This window comes from Coregonus lavaretus (genome assembly GCF_964263955.1).
Source record: "Coregonus lavaretus genome assembly, chromosome: 5".
Classification (NCBI taxonomy): Eukaryota; Metazoa; Chordata; class Actinopteri; order Salmoniformes; family Salmonidae; genus Coregonus; species Coregonus lavaretus.
Window position 1 is genome coordinate 17,412,617 of NC_139992.1, and position 23,195 is coordinate 17,435,811.

Below are 23,195 nucleotides of genomic sequence, written 5' to 3' on the forward strand. Positions count from 1 at the left end.
TGGAAGAGCTTGCACTCGCAGTCAGTCACGTTATCTTTCCACGCATGAGGCGCTGTCAAAATACAATAAGCTACATTTGCCTCACTTGACTTGACTGCTTGGATGGGCATAGGCAGGAAGGGGGAATGAAACTCACTTTACAAAAGTAATGCACGAAGCTTACATAATCTTGGTGTATCTTGTCAAAATAATAAATGTAAACATTTTGCCAGAGTGTCTGTCATTTAGAAACATTTTTCATGACCGGCTGTGTGAGTTGAGTGTGATCGTTGCTCTCAACCACACGCTCTTTCTACCATGCGTTTTATAGGATTTTTGTGAATAATTAAGTAAATACTTTATTTTAATATATTTATACCATCCATCACCTCACAATTTCTGGGTATATTTTTATACAATATTTCGATCAAACACTACAGGATGATATGAATAAAAACAACCAAATATGAGAAAATTACAAACATTATTTGAATTGTTTGTACGGACAATGTATTTATTTTAGCTTGTAACTATAGCAGCATCAGAACTCACTATAGCAGTATCTTAGCTGTCATAGGATATGTTTATTTTTACCAAAATAAAAAACTTGTAAAAACCTTTTTGCACTCTTCCCATATGCATTATGGAGAAATGGGCCTATAAACGAATGTTTGTAAACAAAAGCAAAATGTTCCTGATTCAGTCCATTTGTATTGAAAGGCCCCTAGGCCCCAACCCTATGGTTGAGGTTTGAGGAACCAGGACCTGACTGAGTCTGTCCTATTTGTAGAAAGCAGGAATGGGTTTCCATGTCCCCTGCCCCTCCCAGCCTTGCTCAGCCCCCGCCACTGATACACCGAAGAGGGTTATTTTGGTCAACGAACACAGAGGGGATGGAGATGTGATTTATACAAGCAAGCCATTTCTGTCCTACTGGCCTGGCTCACATGTCAGCCGGGGACAGCTGCAGGTCCCTAAATCCAAGTTAGGGAGAGCCATAAAGTCTCACACCAACTTGTTCTAATGAAAACTAACAGGACAGGGCTGTTTTTTGATAGGAAAACACCAACGAACAGTATTCTATAAATGGAAGGAAACATAGAAAGGGGAAATGACCAAGACAGAATGGAGGTGTGGGTGGTTTCAGGTTTATGCTTTTTGTGCCTCACTGCCAAGACATCACATTCTGCTTATGGTGTAAAAATGCTAAGCAGCTGCTGAAGCCAGAATGGCCCCCCTGACCTGCCGGGCCGGCCGCTCTCTCAAATGAGGGAGAGGTAACTGTGTAAAGGCTAAAAACTCACCATTAAAGAAAGACACAATTCTTTATAGCCAATAATTATTTTCAGATACCTTTAAATTATAGCTGTAGTAGCAACTACCAAACAGTCCCTTCAGGGCCTAACAGAAATTGGATTTCCCTACTATTAACACCACTGACCACTGTACAAGTCAGTTCCTGGTTATTCATTGTTTGTGCTTCACGTTTCCCATAATGCCAATTCCTATCCAAATAGTGCCACTTTATCAGCTGATAGGCAGGAGCAAATGGATCTGCTAGAATGTCAGCAGCATGTTTACTAATGCATATTCATTTGGTTGTGTTGGTAAAAGTATTGTACGGCAGAGCAAGTGGCAATGTGTTCACAAATGTGTTCAATGCAATACTGTATTTCAAATATTTTGTTATGATTTTTGAAATATGAAAGAGCAGCAGAGCATGGAAATCATCCTAACTTAAGTTGCAAAAAAATAAAATGGTATGACAATAATATACAGTATTTTAACAATATAAGTTTAGAAATACAGTACCAGTCAAAAGTTTGGACACACCTACTCATTCAAGGGTTTTTCTTTATTTTTTACTATTTTTACATTGTAGAATAATAGTGAAGACATCAAAACTATGAAATAACACATATGGAATCATGTAGTAACCCAAAAAAGTGTTAAACAAATGAAAATATATTTTATATTTGAGGTTCTTCCAATAGCCACCCTTTGCCTTGATGACTGATTTGCACACTCTTGGCATTCTCTCAACCAGCTTCACCTGGAATGCTTTTCCAACAGTCTTGAAGGAGTTCCCACATATGCTAAGCACTTGTTGGCTGCTTTTCCTTCACTCTGCCGTCCGACTCATCCCAAACCATCTCAATTGGGTTGAGGTCGGGGGATTGTGGAGGCCAGGTCATCTGATGCAGGACTCCATCACTCTCCTTCTTGGTAAAATAGCCCTCACACAGCCTGGAGGTGTGTTGGGTCATTGTCCTGTTGAAAAACAAATGATAGTCCCACTAAGCGTGAACCAGATGGGATGGCGTATCGCTGCAGAATGCTGTGGTAGCCATGCTGGTTAAGTGTGCCTTGAATTCTAAATAAATCACAGACAGTGTCACCAGCAAAGCACCCCCACACCATAACACCTCCTCCTCCATGCTTTACGGTGGGAGCTACACATGCGGAGATCATCCGTTCACCCACACTGCGTCTCACAAAGACACGGCGGTTTGAACCAAAAATCTCCAGACCAAAGGACACATTTCCACCGGTCTAATGTCCATTGTTCGTGTTTCTTTGCCCAAGCAGGTCTCTTCTTCATATTGGTGTCCTTTAGTAGTGGTTCCTTTGCAGCAATACGACCATGAAGGCCTGATTCACACAGTCCTCCGTGAACAGTTGATGTTGAGATGTGTCTGTTACTTGAACTCTGTGAAGCATTTATTTGGGCTGCAATTTCTGAGGCTGGTAACTCTAATGAACTTATCCTCTTTTGACCTGGTAGTGTATATACTATAATATATTGTATAACAATATATAATATATCAAACAAAAAGAAGAACAATATGAACAAATAAGAATTGCAAATGATGTATAACAAATCAAGGTGTCCTTGTAGTGAAATAGGCTATTTACTGTCTGTGCCAAAGATGTTTGAACAAGTTGTTTTTATAGTCCAGTATTTTTCTTTCTGGGAGACAGTCATTTATTATTTGTCCGGACACCTATTCACAAGGTTTGTGTCATTCCTATACACACTCTATGACAGAGCAACATACTGTAATTCAGGGATCATCAACTAGATTCAGCCACGGCCATTTTTTTCTTGATCGGATGGTTGTGGGGCAGGAACATAATAAAAAGCATTTCTAGACTGCAAATTGACCGCAAGAATCCCAAACAGATATAATATTTGACGAAAGCATAATCATTTCAAACCTTGATTACATTTGGGGACATTGCCCTGCGTAGGGTGCCGTCTTTCGGATGGGACGTTAAAACGGGTGTCCTGACTCTCTGTGTTCATTCAAAATCCCCATTGCACTTATTGTAAGAGTAGGGGTGTTCACCCCGGTGTCATGGCTAAATTACCAACCTGGCCCCATTCCATCATGGCCACCTAATCATCCCCCTCATTCCTAATTGGCATATATCACTCCTCACCTCTCCACCTGATAGCTGATGTGTGGTGAGCGTTCTGGCACAAAAATGGTCACGTGCATCACTGAGGTGGGTGCTACACATTGATGGTGGATGAGGTGTTTCCCTCTTACTATGTAAAGCGCCCACCTATATAAATCCAATCAGTTATTATTAATTATTATTATTTGTATACGATCACGTCTCTCTATTATGCATGGGAATACTTTGGAACAGATTTCCAAAATGTAAATCACTTGGAGATGATTTCCTGGTGTTTTACAGTCTTATGTACAACAATTAAAATTTAAAAATGTAAGAATAAACATTTTTTTTGCTCCGAAAACTTTGGGGGGGGCAAATAAAACCACCCACGGGCCACATTTATTACTTGTCCGGACACCTATTCACAAGGTTGGTGTCATTCCAACAGCGGGCCGTCAGTTGGGGAACCCTGCTGTAACTGTTGGGACCACAGGGTTGGGACTCATTCTAACAGAAAGCACAAGTGCCATCTCCTGGAGAAACATGGCCATCCCACTACACATTGTTGTATTCTTTTAGTACCCACATTTTTTACCTAAATCCAATGACAACTCAATGAAATGTAAATCAAAACTAGACGTTGCGCTGACGTCTCAGCCCAGTAAGATGTTTGTCCAGGAGCTGGACACACCACGCTCCAGTCCTACAAATGAAGTGCCATCCATTACAAGTATTTGGACAGTGACCATTTTAAGTAGGTCTATTTGGACAGAGAAATGCTAAATGTTGTTTTTGCTCTATAAGCCTACCTCAGCGATTTGAATTGGAGATCTACAAATGAATAAAAAAGAGCTTAACATCCCCTTTTATAACAGGGGTTTTATGCATAATATGTCCCCATATTTTAGGTAAGCATATGCAAACAAGTACATGGACAAATATGGAGGCTGCAGATGAGGGGTGGAGCATCAGACTTGGGACAATTTTAGCAATCCCTATGGCCCCACAGTCAAAAAACTACAACGGAAATATAGCCGTTCAGCCATGACTGTAGTTTTAGTAGAGAAGTTGTGAAACAGTTTCCTATAGTTTCAGAATAAAGCAGCTTAATTTTTCATTTATACTTCACTTGGAGTTAATAGAAAATGTTTAAAATAATAATAATATGGAAAATAAAAGCATTTAATGTTCCAATTTCCACTAAACCTGTCAAACATTTAGATGTGCTGCTCTTTGTTTGGTATTTGTGGTATTTAGCATGTGGCTGAATGCTATAATAGGCTACAATTAACACCCCCTTTAGGTGGTGAAAGGCTTTCAGAGATATCAAACACCCCTTCAGAGGTGTTGCAAAGAGGCTGCCCTCAGCCAGATTGTTCTGGAAAATGTCAATACAAGTTGGCAACACGGATGAAGACCCATATGGGTTGAAATGCTGTTGCTTGAAACTTTGGCCACAGCCATACAATTTGAAGCTATTTTCCCTCACCTATGAATCGTCTGAGACTTATGTAATCTTCTGGATGTGTGCACACTTACCACAACCAATGAAACTAGGAGAATCTCAGTGAAGATGTCCACTTTGGCATCTTCTTTTGTCCAAAGTGTCCTTCTTATGTTCTGCTTGGTATAGCAGTTTATTAAGCATGGAGTCGACTTTAAATATTGCATTTTTGCATCTTCATGAAGGTATTCTCTTCAGCAAGCATGCTTAGCCCCATATTACATTGTGCTACTTTCTGCCAGCCTATACAGGCCCTATCTGTGTTTGTGTGTGTGTGTGTGTTTAGCCAGAATCCAAAAGGGCTTAATTTAGAATTGATGAGTAGAAATACCTTGCACTACCTTTTTTATCAGTTCCAACATGCTACATGGCTATTAGGTAATAGGGTTATACATATGTATTTTTTTATTTTATTTTTTACAGATTGTTGAATACAAAATGTATTTGGAAAATCACGAGTCATTGATGTGTTTATATATATATATATATATATATATATATATATATATATATATATATATATATATATATATATCAGTACCAGTCAAAAGTTTGGACACACCTACTCATTCAAGGGTTTTTCTTTATTTTGACTATTTTCTACATTGTAGAATAATAGTGAAGACATCAAAACTATGGAATCATGTAGTAACCCAAAAAGTGTTAAACAAATTGAAATATATTTTATATTTGAGATTCTTCAAATAACCACCATTTGCCTTGATGACACCATAACACCTCCTCCTCCATGCTTTATGGTGGGAACTACACATGCAGAGATCATCAGTTCACCCACACCGCGTCTCACAAAGACACGGCGGTTTGAACCAAAATTCTCAAATTTGGGCTCCAGACCAAAGGACACATTTCCACCGGTCTAATGTCCATTGCTCGTGTTTCTTGGCCCAAGCAGGTCTTTTCTTCTTATTGGTGTCCTTTAGTAGTGGTTTCTTTGCAGCAATTCAACCATGAAGGCCTGATTCACACAGTCCCCTCTGAACAGTTGATGATGAGGTGTGTCTGTGACGAACACTGTGAAGCATTTATTTGGGCTGCAATTTCTGAGGCTGTTAACTCTAATGAACTTATCCTCTGCAGCAGCGGTAACACTGGGTCTTCCATTCCTGTGGCGGTCCTCATGAGAGCCAGTTTCATCATAGCGCTTTATGGTTTTTGCGACTGCACTTGAAGAAACTTTCAAAGTTCTTGAAATGTTCCGTATTGACTGACCTTTATGTCTTAAAGTAATGATGGACTGTTGTTTCTCTTTGCTTATTTGAGCTGTTCTTGCCATAATATGGACTTAGCCCTATTTGGTAAAAAAAACATATTCTGTATACCCCCCCTACCAAATAGCCCCCGCGATATGCAACTTTTCAGGGAAGTTAGGAACCAATATACACAAGCAGTCAGGAAAGCAAAGGCTAACTTTTTCAAACAGAAATTTGCATCCTGTATCACTAACTCCAAAAAGTTTTGGGACACTGTAAAGTCCATGGAGAATAAGAGCACTTCCTCCCAGCTTCCCACTGCACTGAGGCTAGGAAACACTATCACCACCGATAAATCTACAATAATCGAGAATTTCAACAAGCATTTTGCTACGGCCGGCCATGCTTTCCACCTGGCTACCACTACCCCGGCCACCAACTCTGCACCCTCCGCTGCAACTTGCCCATGCCCCCCCCCGCTTCTCCTTCACACAAATTCAGACAGCTGATGTTCTGAAAGAGCTGCAAAATCTGGACCCCTACAAATCAGCTGGGCTAGACAATCTGGACCCTTTCTTTCTAAAACTAGCCGCCGAAATTGTCGCAACCCCTATTACTAGTCTGTTCAACCTCTCTTTCGTAACGTCTGAGATCCCCAGAGATTGGAAAGCTACCGCGGTCATCCCCCTCTTCAAAGGGGGTGACACTCTAGATCCAAACTGTTACAGACCTATATCCATCCTGCCCTGCCTTTCGAAAGTATTTGAAAGCCAAGTTAACAAACAGATCACCGACCATTTCGAATCCCACCGTACCTTCTCCGCTATGCAATCCGGTTTCCGAGCTGGTCATGGGTGCACTTCAGCCACGCCTCAAGGTCCTAAACGATATTATAACCGCGATCGATAAAAGACAGTACTGTGCAGCCGTCTTCATCGACCTGGCCAAGGCTTTCGACTCTGTCAACCACCGCATTCTTATTGGCAGACTAAATAGCCTTGGTTTCTCAAATGACTGCCTCGCCTGGTTCACCAACTACTTCTCAGATAGAGTTCAGTGTGTCAAATCGGAGGGCCTGTTGTCTGGACCTATGGCAGTCTCTATGGGGGTGCCACAGGGTTCAATTCTTGGGCCGACTCTTTTCTCCGTGTATATCAATGATGTCGCTCTTGCTGCTGGTGACTCTCAGATCCACCTCAACGCAGCCGACACCATTTTGTATACATCTGGCCCTTCATTGGACACTGTGTTAACAAACCTCCAAACGAGCTTCAATGCCATACAACACTCCTTCAGTAGCCTCCAACTGCTCTTAAACACTAGTAAAACTAAATGCATGCTCTTCAATCGAACGCTGCTGGCACCCGCCCACCCGACTAGAATCACCACTCTCAACGGGTCTGACCTAGAGTATGTGGACAACTACAAATACCTAGGTGTCTGGTTAGACTGTAAACTCTCCTTCCAGACTCACATAAAGAATCTCCAATCCAAAGTTAAATCTAGAATCGGCTTCCTATTTCGCAACAAAGCCTCCTTCACTCATGCTGCCAAACATGCCCTCGTAAAACTGACAATCCTACCGATCCTTGACTTCGGCGATGTCATTTACAAAATAGCCTCCAACACTCTACTCAGCAAATTGGATGTAGTCTATCACAGTGCCATCCGTTTTGTCTCCAAAGCCCCATACACTACCCACCACTGTGACCTGTACGCTCTTGTTGGCTGGTCCTCACTACATGTTCGTCGTCAAATCCACTGGCTCCAGGCCATCTATAAATCACTGCTAGGCAAATCCCTGCCTTATCTTAGCTCATTGGTCACCATAGCAGCACCCACCCGTAGTCTGCGCTCCAGCAGGTATATCTCACTGGTCATTCCCAAAGCCAACACCTCCTTTGGCCGCCATTCCTTCCAGTTCTCTGCTGCCAATGACTGGAACGAATTGCAAAAATCTCTGAAGCTGGAGACTCTTATCTCCCTCACTAACTTTAAGCATCAGTTGTCAGAGCACCTTACCGATCACTGCACCTGTACACAGCCCATCTGAAATTAGCCCACCCAACTACCTCATCCCTATATTGTTATTTATTTTTCTCTTTTGCACCCCAGTATCTCTATTTGCACATAATCTCTTGCACATCTAGCATTCCAGTGTTAATACTAATTGTAATTATTTTGCACTATAGCCTATTTATTGCCTTACCTCCATAACTTGCTACATTTGCACACACTGTATATATATTTTTCTGTTGTATTTTTTGACTTTATGTTTTTTTTACCCCATATGTAACTCTGTGTTGTTGTTTTTATCGCACTGCTATGCTTTATCTTGGACAGGTCGCAGTTGTAAATGAGAACTTGTTCTCAACTGGCTTACCTGGTTAAATAAAGGTTAAATAAAAAAATAAAAAAAATACCTTGTCACAACACAACTGATTGGCTCAAACGCATTAAGAAGGAAATTAATTCCACAAATTAACTTTTAAGAAGGCACACCTGTTAAATGAAATGCATTCCAGGTGACTACCTCATGAAGCTGGCTGGGAGAATGCCAAGAGTGTGCAAAGCTGTCATCAAGGCAAAGGGTGGCTATTTAAAGAATCTCAAATATAAAATATATTTTGATTTGTTTAACCCTTGAATGAGTAGGTGTGTCCAAACTTTTGACTGGTAGTGTATATATATACACAAAAGTATGTGGACACCCCTTCAAATTAGTGGATTCAACTATTTCAGCCACACCTGTTGCTGACAGGTGTATAAAATCGAGCACACAGACATGCAATCTCCATAGACAAACACTAGCAGTAGAATGGCTTTACTGAAGAGCTCAGTGACTTTCAGCATGGCACCATCATAGGATGCCACCTTTCCAGTTTGTCAAATTTCTGCCCTGCTTGTACCGCCCCAGTAAGTGCTGTTATTGTGAAATGGCAATGTCTATGATCAACAACGACTCAGCCGCGAAGTGCTGAAGCGCGTAGCACTTAAAAATCGTCTGTCCTCAGTTGCAACACTCACTACCGAGTTCCAAACTGCCTCTGGAAGCAACATCAGCATAATAACTGTTCGTCGGGAGCTTCATGAAATGGGTTTCCATGGTTGAGCAGCCGCATACAAGCCGAAGATCACTATGCGCAATGCCAAGGGTCGGCTGGAGTGGTGTAAAGCTCGCCGCCATTGGACACTGGAGCAGTGGAAACGCATTTTCTGGAGTGATGAATCACACTTCACCATCTGGCAGTCCGACAGACGAATCTGGGTTTGGCGGATGCCAGGAGAACGCTAACAGCCCCAATGCAGAGTGCCAACTGTAAAGTTTGGTGGAGGAGGAATAATGGTCTGGGGCTGTTTTTCATGGTTCGGGCTAGGCCCATTAGTTCCAGTGAAGGGAAATCTTAACGCTACAGCATTCAATGACATTCAAGACGATTCTGTTCTTCCAACTTTGTGGCAACAGTTTGGGGAAGGCCCTTTCCTGTTTCAGCATGACAAAGCCCCCATGCACAAAGCGAGGTCCATACAGAAATGGTTTGTCGAGATCGGTGTGGAAGAACTTGACTGGCCTGCACAGAGCCCTGACCTCAACCCCATCAAACACCTTTGGGACGAATTGGAACGCTGACTGCCAGCCAGGCCTAATCGCCCAACATCAGTGCCCGACCTCACGAATGCTCTTGTGGCTGAATGGAAGCAAGTCCCCGTAGCAATGTTTCAACATCTAGTGAAAATCCTTCCCAGAAGAGTGGAGGCTGCTATAGCAGCAAAAGGGGGACCAACTCCATATTAATGCCCATGATTTTGAAATGAAATGTTCGACAAGCAGGTGTCCACATACTTTTGGTCATGTGGTGTGAGTGTACAAAACATTAAGAACACATTCCTAATATTAATTTGCTCCCCCTTTTGTCTTGCCCATTCACCCTCTGAATGGCACACATACACAATCTATGTCTTAATTGTCTCAAGGCTGTCCCTTTATCTACACTGATTGAAGTAGATTTAACCTGGTCAGTTTTGCCATGGAAAGAGCAGGTGTTCCTAATGAACTCAGTAAAATCTTTGAAATTGTTGCATGTTGCATTTATATTTTGTTCAGTATATATACATACTGTACATACATACAGTACAAAGTGTACATACATACACACATACATACGTACGTACGTACATACATACATACAAATAAAGAACACAAATCATAAAACATTTTAGTGCTGATATAATGCTTTATTAAATCAAGGGGAGGTTGCATTTAATTCTACAATACTAATTTTAATCAAACGAAAGTGCAGGGCAGAACAGCTAATACATTTGGTTTTCTTTTAATTTTAACACAGCAGGTGGCATCGCTGTGGTACACTTGCTTGATGTTTGCCTTAACACCTGACAAGGTGAAATTCTAAAGCTAACACACAAAAGTAACGCACTCAAGCAAACCTCCAAGAGATAGCTCTGATTCTGCAAAATAAGTTCATGATGGACTTTCAATTTTTAATGGCCAGGTTGATGTTGTTCGGAAAATCAATCAAGCAGTAATTTGCCAGAAACAGAGCACACACAAAAAAAAAAACATTTCAGCTCAAGTGCAGGCCGCTCGCACGTTGAGCATGTCATTAAAATGGTGGTTATGACATAGTCAGTCCAGAACACAAGACCTAGTTGTGCTGCTTACATGAGGGTATATGCAAACAGCACTCAGGGTCTTATGATCATGTTGCAATTCATAGGAGTATGATAATAACACTGCGGGTAATAACATACAGTGTCTAACATCTCGTCTCTGAGTTAGTATAAACTTCAACAGGGAGCCTCTCTACCTGTTGAGGAAATCTTAAGACTTCAACTTTTTGTTGAGGCACATAGTTTAGTTTCAGGTTTAACAGGGTATTCGTTTCATGCGAAACTTTCTCCTTTTAAACATTTCAGTTCCATTTGTTTGAGTTAATATTGTCATAAATAACAATTCATACATTTTCCATAACCGTTAAATTCGGCTATATACATTATGTACATGTCACAGAAAAATGGATCAAAAATCCTAAGTCATAATTATCCAATATGGCACATTTTATAACAACTTTAGACTTTAGTCTAGTTTGGCATAAATTAATGTCATGTTTGGTATAAAAATAGTTCATATTTACAATAACAGAAATCCAGGTCTTTATCAAGTAAGATTATTTTTTTGTTAAATTAATAAATAAAAAGCATTGAAGTAGGGAAAGGGGAGGACAGAAATATATTGACTGTTTTTATTTATGATCGAATGCTTACAGTTACTGTTGCAGTGTCAGATCCAAAGTCATTGTACAGTTTGAGGGTGTACACTCCAGCATCCTCCTCTTTCACACTGGTGATGATGAGTGTAGTGAGGTCCTCTAAGGTCTCGACGTGGAACCTACCGCCATGCTCCTCACCAGGCAGGGTTCTTCCACTGCGGGACCATTCGATGTTAGGTGTGGGCTCTCCTGAGAAAGCACAAGCTACGGTGAGAACCTTCCCAAGTTCAATGGTTATGTCCTCTGGGAGAGCTTCAATTCTTGGTGCACCTGTTGCACCTGTTAGAGAAAACACAAAAAAAATGCTTAGACAACTACACTACTACAAATATGGGTAATATTTTACTTAAAGGGGCAATCTGAAGTTGAAACAATTAAAATGTTCCCCGCCCCTGTTTCGGTAAAAAGCTGAGGGATGGAGAAATGTAACCACTCTCAAATTCATAGACGGAGCTATGGATGCAAGGACTGACCATCCATGATATCAAAATTATATTTTAACCACATGTTGAGGCTATATAGTGCTTGCTTACATTTACTTTGTTTAAAAACATTGGAGTAAAACAAGTTTATATTTTGGATTCTGGTGGGGTACGACAGTTGAACTAAGCTCATGAGGCATTTCTAAGTTATATTCTTCAAGAATCAATGGGTACATAGAATTAATTTATAACTCCAAAACTGGATGTAGCAGCTGCAGATTGCTCCTTTAAAGCCTGAAGCCATATTGCACTATGATGCGGCTATAATGCATTGTAAGACTTGTATGTCTTAAGCATGTATGAGATACTCACCTAGCATACCCTGTGCAATGGATCTCATGGAGGACCCCTCCAGGTGGGAGTGACTCATCATTTCAGTCATACTGCTGGAGCTCATGGCATGGGAAGATGTCATGGAAGACATGCTAGATAGAGACATGGTTTCCATCTGCATTTCTGTAGCCATGGCAGCCATGCTAGACATACTGGCCATACTGGAGCTGCTGAAAGAGGTCTCCTGATGCATAGAAGAAGAAGAAGCCATGTGGGCTGATTGGGAAGAGAAGCTTTCCTGCATGCTACTAAGAGCAGCACTCTCCCCCATCATCATCATCTGAGCTCCTCCGTGGATTTCTTTCTTAACAACCTGTTCTGAACTTGTATGGGAAGCCATAGCCATAGATGCCTCTTTTTGACTCGTTGTTACTTGTTTGGTTTTCACTGAAATATAAGAAAAATTAGACAAGGAACCATTAGAAACATGCATGTACAAGCTTGTATAGAATTGGTACAGAATTGAGTTTAATCAAAATACTTTTTATGGCAGAACGTACCTTTCATGGCCATGTGTTGCTGCACATAAGCTGTGACTTTAGTGTAGATGGATTGGAACACTTGGCCGACGAATGAGAATGAAGATTTAGCAGAGACTCCTCCTTCTGCGATGAGCTCACAAGAGTATTCTCCCTGGTCCTTCTCAGAGAGGTCATTGATAATGAGGGAACAATGTCCATCCACAGACATGTGGAACTCATAGTGACTGCTCTGTGTCAGTTTCACTCTATTCCTGTACCACACAACTTCTCTCACGCTGCTTTCAGATAGACAGGCCATTCTCACTTTGTCTTCTGAGGCTTCGGCTGTGAGTTGGTGGACAATCTTTGGAGCTTTAGGAGTTGGGGATTTCACAGTTAGTGGAGATTTTATTCTCTTAGGTGAAGTGATTGGTTCAGGAGACTTGACTTGGGGAGGTGACTTCACTCCTTTTGGTTCAGGAGATTTGACTTGGGGAGGTGACCTCACTCCTTTTGGTTCAGGAGACTTGGCTGGGGGAGGGGACTTCACCCTTGGAGGTGATACAACTGGTTCAGGAGACTTGACCCTGGGAGGTGATTTCACTCCCTTTGGCGACATGACTGGCTCCGGAGACTTGACTGGGGGAGGGGACTTCACCCTTGGAGGCGAGACAACTGGTTCAGGAGACTTGACTCTGGGAGGTGATTTTACTCCCTTTGGCAACATGATTTGCTCCGGAGACTTGACTGGGGGAGGGGACTTCACCCTTGGAGGTGATACAACTGGTTCAGGAGACTTGACCCTGGGAGGTGATTTCACTCCCTTTGGCAACATGACTGGCTCAGGAGACTTGACTGGGGGAGGGGACTTCACCCTTGGAGGCGAAGTAATTGGTTCAGGAGACTTGATTGATGGGGTTGGCGACTTCACACTAGCGGGTGACATGATTGGTTCAGGAGACTTGATTGATGGGGTTGGGGTTGGGGGAACACTGGGAGGTGAAGCTACTCGTTCAGGAGACCTGAATCCAGGCTCTGGTGAAGTCACTGAGACAACAACCTCCTCTTCAACAATTGCTCTGAAAATGGTCAGGCTAAACCGAGTCTCTTGTCTGCCCTCAGCATTCTCAACCACCAGTGTGTAGCTGCCTTCATCAGAAGATTGGACAGAGGAAATTTCAAACGTAGACTTGTACTGCGTGGTAGACACCATAAGACGATGAGAGGATACAATGACTTGTCCTTCATGCATCCATGTAACACTTGGTGCTGGTTCGCCATCAATGTCGCAAGTGAATCGAGCAGTCTCTCCCTCATTAACTGTTACAGACTGTGGTTGAGTTATTATTCTGGCTGCCAGAGTCGACTTGACTTTATGAACAGTCACTTGCTCAACTTCTGATCCCTCTATAGCCCTCATTTTTGTTTCAGATGAAGCATATGTTTCTGATGATGCATATCTTTCAGACAATGCATGTCTTTCACCCGACACGTATCTTTCAGTCAATCCAAACTTTCCAGATGATGCTGATGATAAGGATGCTGCAGATGATAAGTATTCAGTTGAAGCATACTTAGCGGATGCAGCATATTTTTCAGATGCAGATACAAATCGTTCAGATGTATCATATCTGTCATATGTTTCACGTGTTTCAGTTAACTTTGATTTACTTTCCTTCACCTCCATGTGTGTTGCTGAGGAGGAAGCTGCCTTGAAGGATGATATGTGGTAATGGTCTGTCTTTGTGATTTCAGGAACAAATGGTTGTGGAGCCTCCTCATCTTTACGACGTGATGTATATGTGGAGAATTCACCTCCAGAAACATCGAGGATACCATAGTCGGACGCTTCTCCCTTTGAGTTTGAGCAAACAACACGGTACGTGCCACTGTCCTCTGCCTGACAATCACGGATCTGTATAGACAGCACTCCACTCGTGTTTGTGAAGCGGAACTTCTCACTTTGTTGAATCAGTTGTCCGTTGTGGAACCACTGGATCTCAGCCTCAGGCTTCGCTTGGACATTCAGAGTGAACTTTGTATTCTGACCACATGGGACGCGATGGGAACGCATTCTCACGGTCACACGTGGGGCGTGATCGAGGCTGAAGGGTGTTTGGGTCACCGTCTGGTACTTGCGCTCAGATTTCAATGCAGCCTTTCTTGACTCGTATCTGGACATGATGTCGAATCTGGCTGACCTCTCAAATCTTGAGGATGAGCGGGAGGATCTCTCAGCTGAAGCTGGGGGGCTGGGGGAGTGTGGACGCGTCCTCTCAGGGGTGGGTGATCTCCTTTCAACAATCTCCTCTGGCTCCAGAGGACATGGGCGAGGAGCTCTTATCAGCTCAGAAACAGGGCGCATCAGCTCAATGTATGTAGGAGACAGTGATCTTCTCCTCCTCATGAACTGGGAAACTTCTGTTCTCTTGACCTTGTGCTCGGTTACTTGGGATACTTCTCTTCTTGCAACATGTTTCTTTGCTTCATGACGCAGAGCAGACAGCTCGAACCGCACAGGGCTGCCTTGTGGGGAGGCAGAGAAGCCAAGTTCAATCTCCTCGTCAAGTTGGAGCCTTTCCTGCTCAGTTTTTTTCATTGAGAGGTAATCATCAATGGGCTGCATAAGCTCTTCATCACTCATATCACCCAGGGAGCGTCTTCTTGACCTGAAGGATGCCTCGGATCCAGGAGAAGGTGACCGTCTTGCTGGTCTTACTGTTTCCAAGTCATCTTGTGTGAGCTTTGGAATACGCCATCTTGGCCTATACTGGTCAGTAATTCTAGGAAGGGGCATGACATAGAATTGCTCCCACCTTGAGAGACGAATGCGTTTCTGTCTCTTCTGTACAATCTTCAACATCCGCTCAGGCATTTCATACTGATCTCTGAGTTTCTTGTACCACTTCATGTCAGACAAAGGTACAAAGTGTTTAATCAACAGGTCTTCATCCAGAGCACTTGCATCATGGACACGTGGCTCAGGAATTTTATATGGCATGCGAAGTTTCCTTTCCTCAATCTTTATGAATGGTTTTTCTTCTGTGATATCAAATTCACCCTCGCAGTGTTTGGTGCTCACTCCTGGCTTGTATATGTCTGCAGCGTGTTTCAAAGCTTCTTGAGCCGCTGGGTTGAATCCAGTAACTTCAGTGGTGGAAAGGCTTTGTGCCATTTTCAGTGTCTTGTCAATTTGTTGTTGAACATACTTCTGTTGTTCCGCCTCACTCTTATATTCTCTTCTTTTATATGTAATGCGGTCCACCTTCAGTGTGGCCTGGCAACTCACTGATCCAACACAGTTTGTTGCGGTAACTTTGTAAAGACCTGAATCCTCAACAAGAGTTTCTCTGACATGCAGAACGTGATAGTCTACATCCTCTTGGACAACTGCAATTTGTTGGTTGAATTCCAATGGCCTGCCATCCTTCTCCCACTTCAGGGTTGGTGCAGGTGTTCCCGAGACCCTCAAGTCAAAACGGACACTATGGCCCTCTACACACTCCACATTAGCCAAAAGCCGTTTGAACATTGGCCTCATGGTGTCTTCACTAACAGGGTGAGGTGTCACTGTAAGTTGTGCTGTGCAACTGTCTTCACCAAACTTGTTGTGGGCCATAACAGTATATTCAGCATCGTCATCAAGGTCAAGATTGTGAATCATCAATTGATAAAGACCCTTGTCACTAATGAAAGTATACTTCTTATCATCTCGTTTGATTTTCTGTCCAGCCTTCAACCATGTTACTGTGGGCTCTGGATGCACTGTTATGGTTACACCGAAACGAACATCTTCACCGATGTAAGCAGTGCGGTTGTACAGAGGCAGAGTGAACTCTGGGGGCCTTTGCATAAGTCTTTGCTTATCAAGCTTTCTCTTCTTTGTGAGTGAGCGTCCAATGAAGTGTTCACGATAGCATCTCACAGTTTCGACAAAGAGTTCTCCATAGGTGCTATCTTCACCATCCTGACTGACAACTTTGCATCTGTAGACACCATCATCAGATGTTTCAATTTCCTTGACGTAGATGCTAGCAACTCCATTGACGTAGCTGATTTCATATTTGTGACTTGCTGTTAACTGGCGGGTGCCAAAGTACCAAATTGCTTTTGTGGTTTCGTCGTAGTTTTCAATGTTGCAAACAAATCTGACATGCCCACCTTCCTCTGAAGATCCATGCATGACTGGACCGGCTCTCAGACCTTCTACAGGGTGTGCAATCTTGACTTTGCCAACTGCATAACCTCTGTAACTTCTGAATCCACCACCAAAAGCAACACGAGCTGCTGAGACGATTGTCTCTCTGTCTTTCTTCACCAACGTCTGGTAGTATCTTCTGTGTCTCAATGTTTTTATAGTTTTTGTGCTGAGGTGCTCCAGCTTCAACCTAAGCCAAGGATGTTCCAAAGCTTCATGAGCAGTCATACGTTTCTTCAGGTCTTTACACAGAAGTCTGTCACAGAAGTCCATACCTTCGATGCTGGTCTCTTTGAAGGCCTCACTGTCGAAAATGTACTCTACATTTGATATATTTTCAATCATTTTCGTGGTTGATTCTGCTGCGAAGGGGTTAAGTCCACTGAGGAGCACATATGTTAGCACACCAACTGACCACATGTCAGTTGCAGTGCTAACAAGACCATGGCGGTGGACTTCAGGTCCACAGTACTCTGGTGCAGTGAAATTGAGTCTGATATTTTCTCCAGGAGTCAGTAATCTAGCCTGGCCCATTTCAATAATTTTGATGTTTGTGCTCTTTCTTGTGGTGTAGACAATGTTGTCAGGTTTGATTTCAAAATGAGCATAGTTGAGATTGTGCAAGAACTTCAGAGCTGAGCATACCTGTCTCAGGTACCTAACAATCTCCAGTTCTGAGAGCTCAAAGTTGCCTGTACCAAGTCGTTCAAAGATGTCCACGCCTGAGATGAACTCGTAGATCAAGACCATTTCTTCCAAACTGTCAAATGACTCGTGTAGGTACATGAAGTTCTTGTGTTTAGCAAGATTGAGTGTCTCAATTTCCCTAGCAACCAGTTCCTGATCGGTACCTTTAATCTTGATAAACTTGGCCATGAATGTCTTCTTGGACTTGTTTTCAACACAGCGATGAACAACGCCAAACGTTCCGGCACGTGCCAGCTCTTCAGATATTGTGTACTGGGCAGCCACCATCTTGATCTTTGATGAATGTGGAGCCTCTTCTTTGGTGATTTCTCTAGCTTCATCAACTTCTTCATCGTAGTTTCTGATAACAGATTTATCCTCTATTGTTGTAACAGGCTCAGTTGGTTCAGAATGATCGCTCAGACCAAACTGGTTCTCCGCAATGACACGGAACTGGTACTTTGTCTTGCCAAACAGAGCGATCATCGTGTATTTAGGCTCGTTGGTTTGGCCAGCGCGGATCCACCTGTCACCTGATGTGGGGCACTTCTGGATAATGTAGTTGATGATAGGGCTTCCGCCATCTTTTTCAGGAGGAGTCCAGGTTAGAGTGATGGAATCTCTAGTGATTTCACTGACTTTAATGCCCTTAGGAGGATCTGGTACATCTGCCACGGCAACTTCAATGGTCTGTTTGTCAACTCCGAATCTGTTCTTGGCAGTGATTACATAGTAACCTGTATCCTTCTTCTGAACTCCTTTAGGAAAGACGAGTGAAGTAAATGATCTTGTGACAATCACTTGAGTGTGTGCAGATGTTCCCATGATCTCTGGTCCCTTCTGCCATTGGATTTGAGGGTCGGGTTTGCCACTGATTGGAATCTTAATGGTAACCACTTCACCCTTGACAGCATGGACTGCCCCCATGCCTTGCAGTTCTAGAGGTAGGTGGATCTTGGCAGGAACTGGAGTAGACAGAGAATAAAGAATATACATTATTTGAGCCTATCAATATGTAACAAATGCTAATAAAATGCAAACTGACCTACAGTTATTTTGAAATGTAAGGGAATTCAAACATTTTTTATAAAAATATGTATGTTCAACACAACATTTTCTCTTAAAATACTTATCAACAGCCTATCAAAAATGTTTACCTTCAACAGTCAGATTAACTGTTGTAGAGATGGATCCTCCTTGGTTTGTTGCCCTGACTTGATAGACACCCGTGTCACTGTCCTCAGCATTAGCAATAATAAGTTGGTAATAGCCTCCTTTGAATTCTTGCGATTTGATTTTGATTCCATCTGAAACAATTTCTTTTCCATTCTTGTACCATTTCACGGCAGGGATGGGATGTCCAACAATTTTGGTGACAAATGTAGCATTGGATTTAAACTTCACAATCATGTCTGGTCTCATTTCTTCTCTGAAGACAGGAGGTTTCATTGTGAGACCTGATTTGGGAATGATGGCCTCTGACACCTCACTCCAATCACTCTCACCACCCATGTTTTCACATTTCACACGGAACTCATACTCAAAGCCCTCAAGAAGGCCTTTTACAGCAAAATGTGTCTCGTGGATTTGATTGGATGTACAAGCGATCCATTTGTTCTGTTTCTTCTCTCGTTTATCCAGGAAATAGTTCTTTATCTTGGCACCTCCATCGTCTTTTGGTGGTTTCCAGAACACAAGACAAGAATCCTTGGTCACTTCTGTGACAACAGGCTGCATGGGAATTCCAGGTTTTTCTGAGGAACAGACGATGAGATCGATCTTATACAAGTGCATTATTATCTTAAACGTTACAGTACACATGATCTATTTGCTATATTTATCACTGTCAGCTAGCATACATACCGAATGGACTCTTGATAATGAGAACACTTGGAACCTCAAGTGCCTCACTGACTCCATATTGGTTCTGAGCAGAAACACGGAAATAGTATCCAGCATTTTCAATCAGATTTGGAATCCTGCAAGTGTTTCCTGAGACTGACGATGACACCAGATTCCACTGCTCGCCTTCCTTTGCTTCTCGTTTCTCCACAATGTAGTTGGTGATCATTGATCCACCGTCATCCTTCGGTGGTTTCCAGCTGATGATCACTGCGCTCTTCAACACAGCATCAACAACAATAGGCCCCTCAGGTTTGGTAGGTTTATCTGAAAACAAAGCAAAAAACAACTACATTTAGATAACAAGTCCTCTGTTGGTCATGCAAAAAATAGGTTCAGTTTATAAAATAAGTAATGATATTATCGCAATAATAGTTGGGGAAAAAACTGTTACCTTGAATTTCAACCTTGAGTGTGGTTTCAACCGTTCCAAATTTGTTGGTCAATTGCACCTTGTATCTTCCGGCGTTTGTCTTGCGCTGTACATTCCTTATAACCAGATGAGTGTAACTCTCAGTGTTTTCAATGATCACATTTTCAGACGCGTTGAGAGGCTTCTTTGCATAGAACCACATGATTTGTGGAATTGGACGGCCAATGTAGACAACATGGAGACGAAGACTTGTTCCACACCCTGCAGTGTATTTCTCCTTCAATGGGAATCCAGGGTGGAAAGCAGGTGCAGCCTGCAAGCGCAGCTTGCCGCTGGACTCTGTTTCACCGGCTTCATTAATGGCTCTGCAAGTGTACATGCCCTCATCTTCCTGTTCATCTGTGGCCACTGTCAGTGAATGGTTGCGACCATCAGAACTCATCTTGTACTTGCGGCTCTGGATCAGCTCTTTGCCATATCTGTACCATCTGATTTCAGGAAGGGGACGTCCAATAATCTGGCATGTCAGAGTTCCTGATTCGCCAAGTTTTGTGATGACATCTGCCATGTCTTCCTTGAGACTAGGAGCCTCTCCCACTGTTGAAATATAATCAGAGAATGATGCATTGTGATGATGTTTATAATGTAAGGCACTTACAGTATCTTATGATAATTGACAATTAAAATATTACACCAACGTACAGCTCAGTTTAGTCTTGATGCCCATGGCGGTCCTGCGAGGTCTACTCAGTCCAGTTTCATTTTCTGCAAGGATTCTGAACTCGTACTCTGTAGCCTCCATCAGACCACCCATTGTGAATTGTCTGTCCTTGGAACGCTCCTTGTTGCATTTCTTCCAGGCACTTTCTCCTGCCTGTCTGAACTCAATCCAGTAACCCAGGATCTCTTTGCCACCATCACATTCTGGGCGCAGCCAGTGAATGGTGATACAGTCTTTGGCAACGGAGATGATATCAATCTCACCTGGTTGACCGGGTTTGTCTATTCAAAGAGAGAAAGAGAGGGAACAATTAAATTGCAATCATTCATCTTTTTAAAGTATTGTATTATTTCTATTATATACTTACCAAATGGATCTTTGCATATAACATTTTCAGATACTGGTCCAGGTTCACTCTGACCAATGTCGTTTTGTGCCACGACACGGAACAGGTATTCAGCATCAGGGATGAGTCCAGTGAGAGTGTACATTGTAGTGGTGATGTGTGTCTTGTTGTGACGCACCCACTTCTCTGTGGACACCTCTCTCCTCTCAACGTAGTATCCTGTAATGCGGGCGCCACCGTCATCCTTTGGTCTGCCCCAAGATAGAGCAACAGTGCTCTTTGTGACATCCATAACTTCTGGTGGGTTGATTGGAGGTTCTGGAGGAGCTGTTGTATACAAAAGTAAATTGCATAATTGTAAATAGAAGTGAGGAGTGATAACTAACACAATAACACATTTCACATTTGCAGAAAAATTATTTAAAAAACTTACACAGGGGTGTCTTTGGAGTGACACATTCATCTGATTTGAGAGATCTGCTTACACCAAATTTGTTTTCGGCAGTGATCTTGAAGTGGTATTCAACATTCTCCTTCAGTCCCTTGACCACCAGAGCTGTGTCCACCACTCTTGAGTCCACAGTGTACCATGCTACCTTTGATACTTCTCGCCTTTCAACGATGTAACCCAGGATATCAGAGCCACCGTCTTGAGAGGGAGGTCTCCAGCTGACTCTTACGGAGCGAGCCTGGATATCATCAAACTCAAGAGGACCTTCAGGTGCGTCTGGACGTCCAATCACTTTAACATTGATGTAGACAGCCTTCCTGCCACATTTGTTCTCCAGCACCAGGTCATATGTTCCTGTGTCATCTCTGTGGGCTTCTTTGATCACAAGTTCAGTGATATCATCATTGGTGGCGATCATAGCTCGGTGAGAGACATCTCGGCCTTCCTTTGTCCATTTGCAGATAGGGACTGGTTTACCCTTGATTGGCACAGACAGCCTGATGACTCCTCCCTGTCTGACCACATAGCCTTCCTCGTATTTGGGGTCCAGTTCGTAATCGGGATAGTCTGAAATGAAGCATACAGACATCGTTAGGTTAGTTCACATTTTACACAAGCTTCAAAAGCAAAATACAAAATACAGCTCTTCATGGCACTCTAAACACGTATTTAATCCCTTACCAAGCATTTCTGTAACCTTGACAATTCCTGGTATCTCGACTGGCTCTCCGGGTCCTCCAGCGTTGCAGGCCATCACACGGAACTTGTACTCAGCTCCCTGAGGCATGTGTGTCAGAGTGTATTCACAGATCTTTATGGGTGTTGTGTTGCACATGGTCCATTCCACCTGGTCCACCTTCTGCATCTCAATCAGGTAACCAGTGATGACGGAACCACCCTCTTCCTCAGGAGGACTCCAAGCCAGAGACACAGAAGTCCTGGTGGTGTCTGTAACCATGGGGAACTGTGGTGCGCTAGGAGGCTCTGTTTAGATAAAGACAACAAACAGAATAGTTGTGGTTATGCATACATCTTTGAAAATGGGTGCTAAGTTCCAGGGGAATTGGACCCATAGATCATTGAGTTGAATAACACATTGCAAAATAGTAAAACATAATAATTACATAATTTACTGCCTATTCCAATGTTGGGCACGACAACCAAGGTAGAGGATTACAGATACATACCGATGGGATCCATGGCGATAGCTGGTTTAGATGCCATACTGGGTTTGCTCGAGCCTCTTGAGTTCAGGGCGATCACGCGGAACTCATACTCATTGCCTTCGCACAGACCAGATGATCTGTACCTGGTCATGGTGACTGGGTTCTTAACGATGCTCATCCACCTTTCAGATCTGACCTCTTTGCGCTCAATTATGTATCCAGACACCTGGGACCCTCCATCTTCTTCTGGTGGCTGCCATGTGACGGTCATTCCCTCATGAGTCACATCCAGTACATCAGGTCTGTTTGGTGCACTGGGTACGGCTGTGGAGAGATTAGAGATTTCACATTAGTTCAGTTGCGCCCACCATCATCTCTTTCCGTTAACTTCATCAAAACTGGGCCTCCCGAGTGGTGCAGCGGTCTAAGGCACTGCATTGCGGTGCTAGAGGTGTCACTACAGACCCAGGTTCGATCCCAGGCTGTATTGCAGCTGGCCGCGACCGGGAGACCCATGAGGCGGCGCTCAATTGGGTTACGGGAGGGTTTGGCCGGCCGGGATGTCCTTGTCCCATCGCTCTCTAGCGACTCCTTGTGGCGGGCCGGGCACATGCATGCTGATTTCGGTAGCCAGTTGTACGGTGTTTCCTCCAACACATTGGTGTGGCTGGTTAAGTGAGCAGTGTGT

The 23,195-nt window shown here is 43.0% G+C and overlaps 1 protein-coding gene across 1 annotated transcript in view; it reads right to left on the reverse strand.

Annotated features, from left to right (window-relative positions):
- Positions 1-11,364: 11,364 nt before the first annotated feature.
- LOC311128752 (titin-like) overlaps positions 11,365-23,195 on the reverse strand; it is a gene marked incomplete at both ends in the record, with an annotated part of 197,807 nt that continues 185,976 nt past the window's right edge. The window contains 11 exon segments of the mRNA XM_084161001.1: positions 11,365-11,666; positions 12,182-12,589; positions 12,703-18,513; positions 18,706-19,302; positions 19,412-19,717; positions 19,845-20,420; positions 20,526-20,825; positions 20,912-21,217; positions 21,324-21,908; positions 22,023-22,325; positions 22,529-22,831. Coding sequence (XP_084017127.1) covers positions 11,365-11,666; positions 12,182-12,589; positions 12,703-18,513; positions 18,706-19,302; positions 19,412-19,717; positions 19,845-20,420; positions 20,526-20,825; positions 20,912-21,217; positions 21,324-21,908; positions 22,023-22,325; positions 22,529-22,831 — 9,797 coding nt within the window.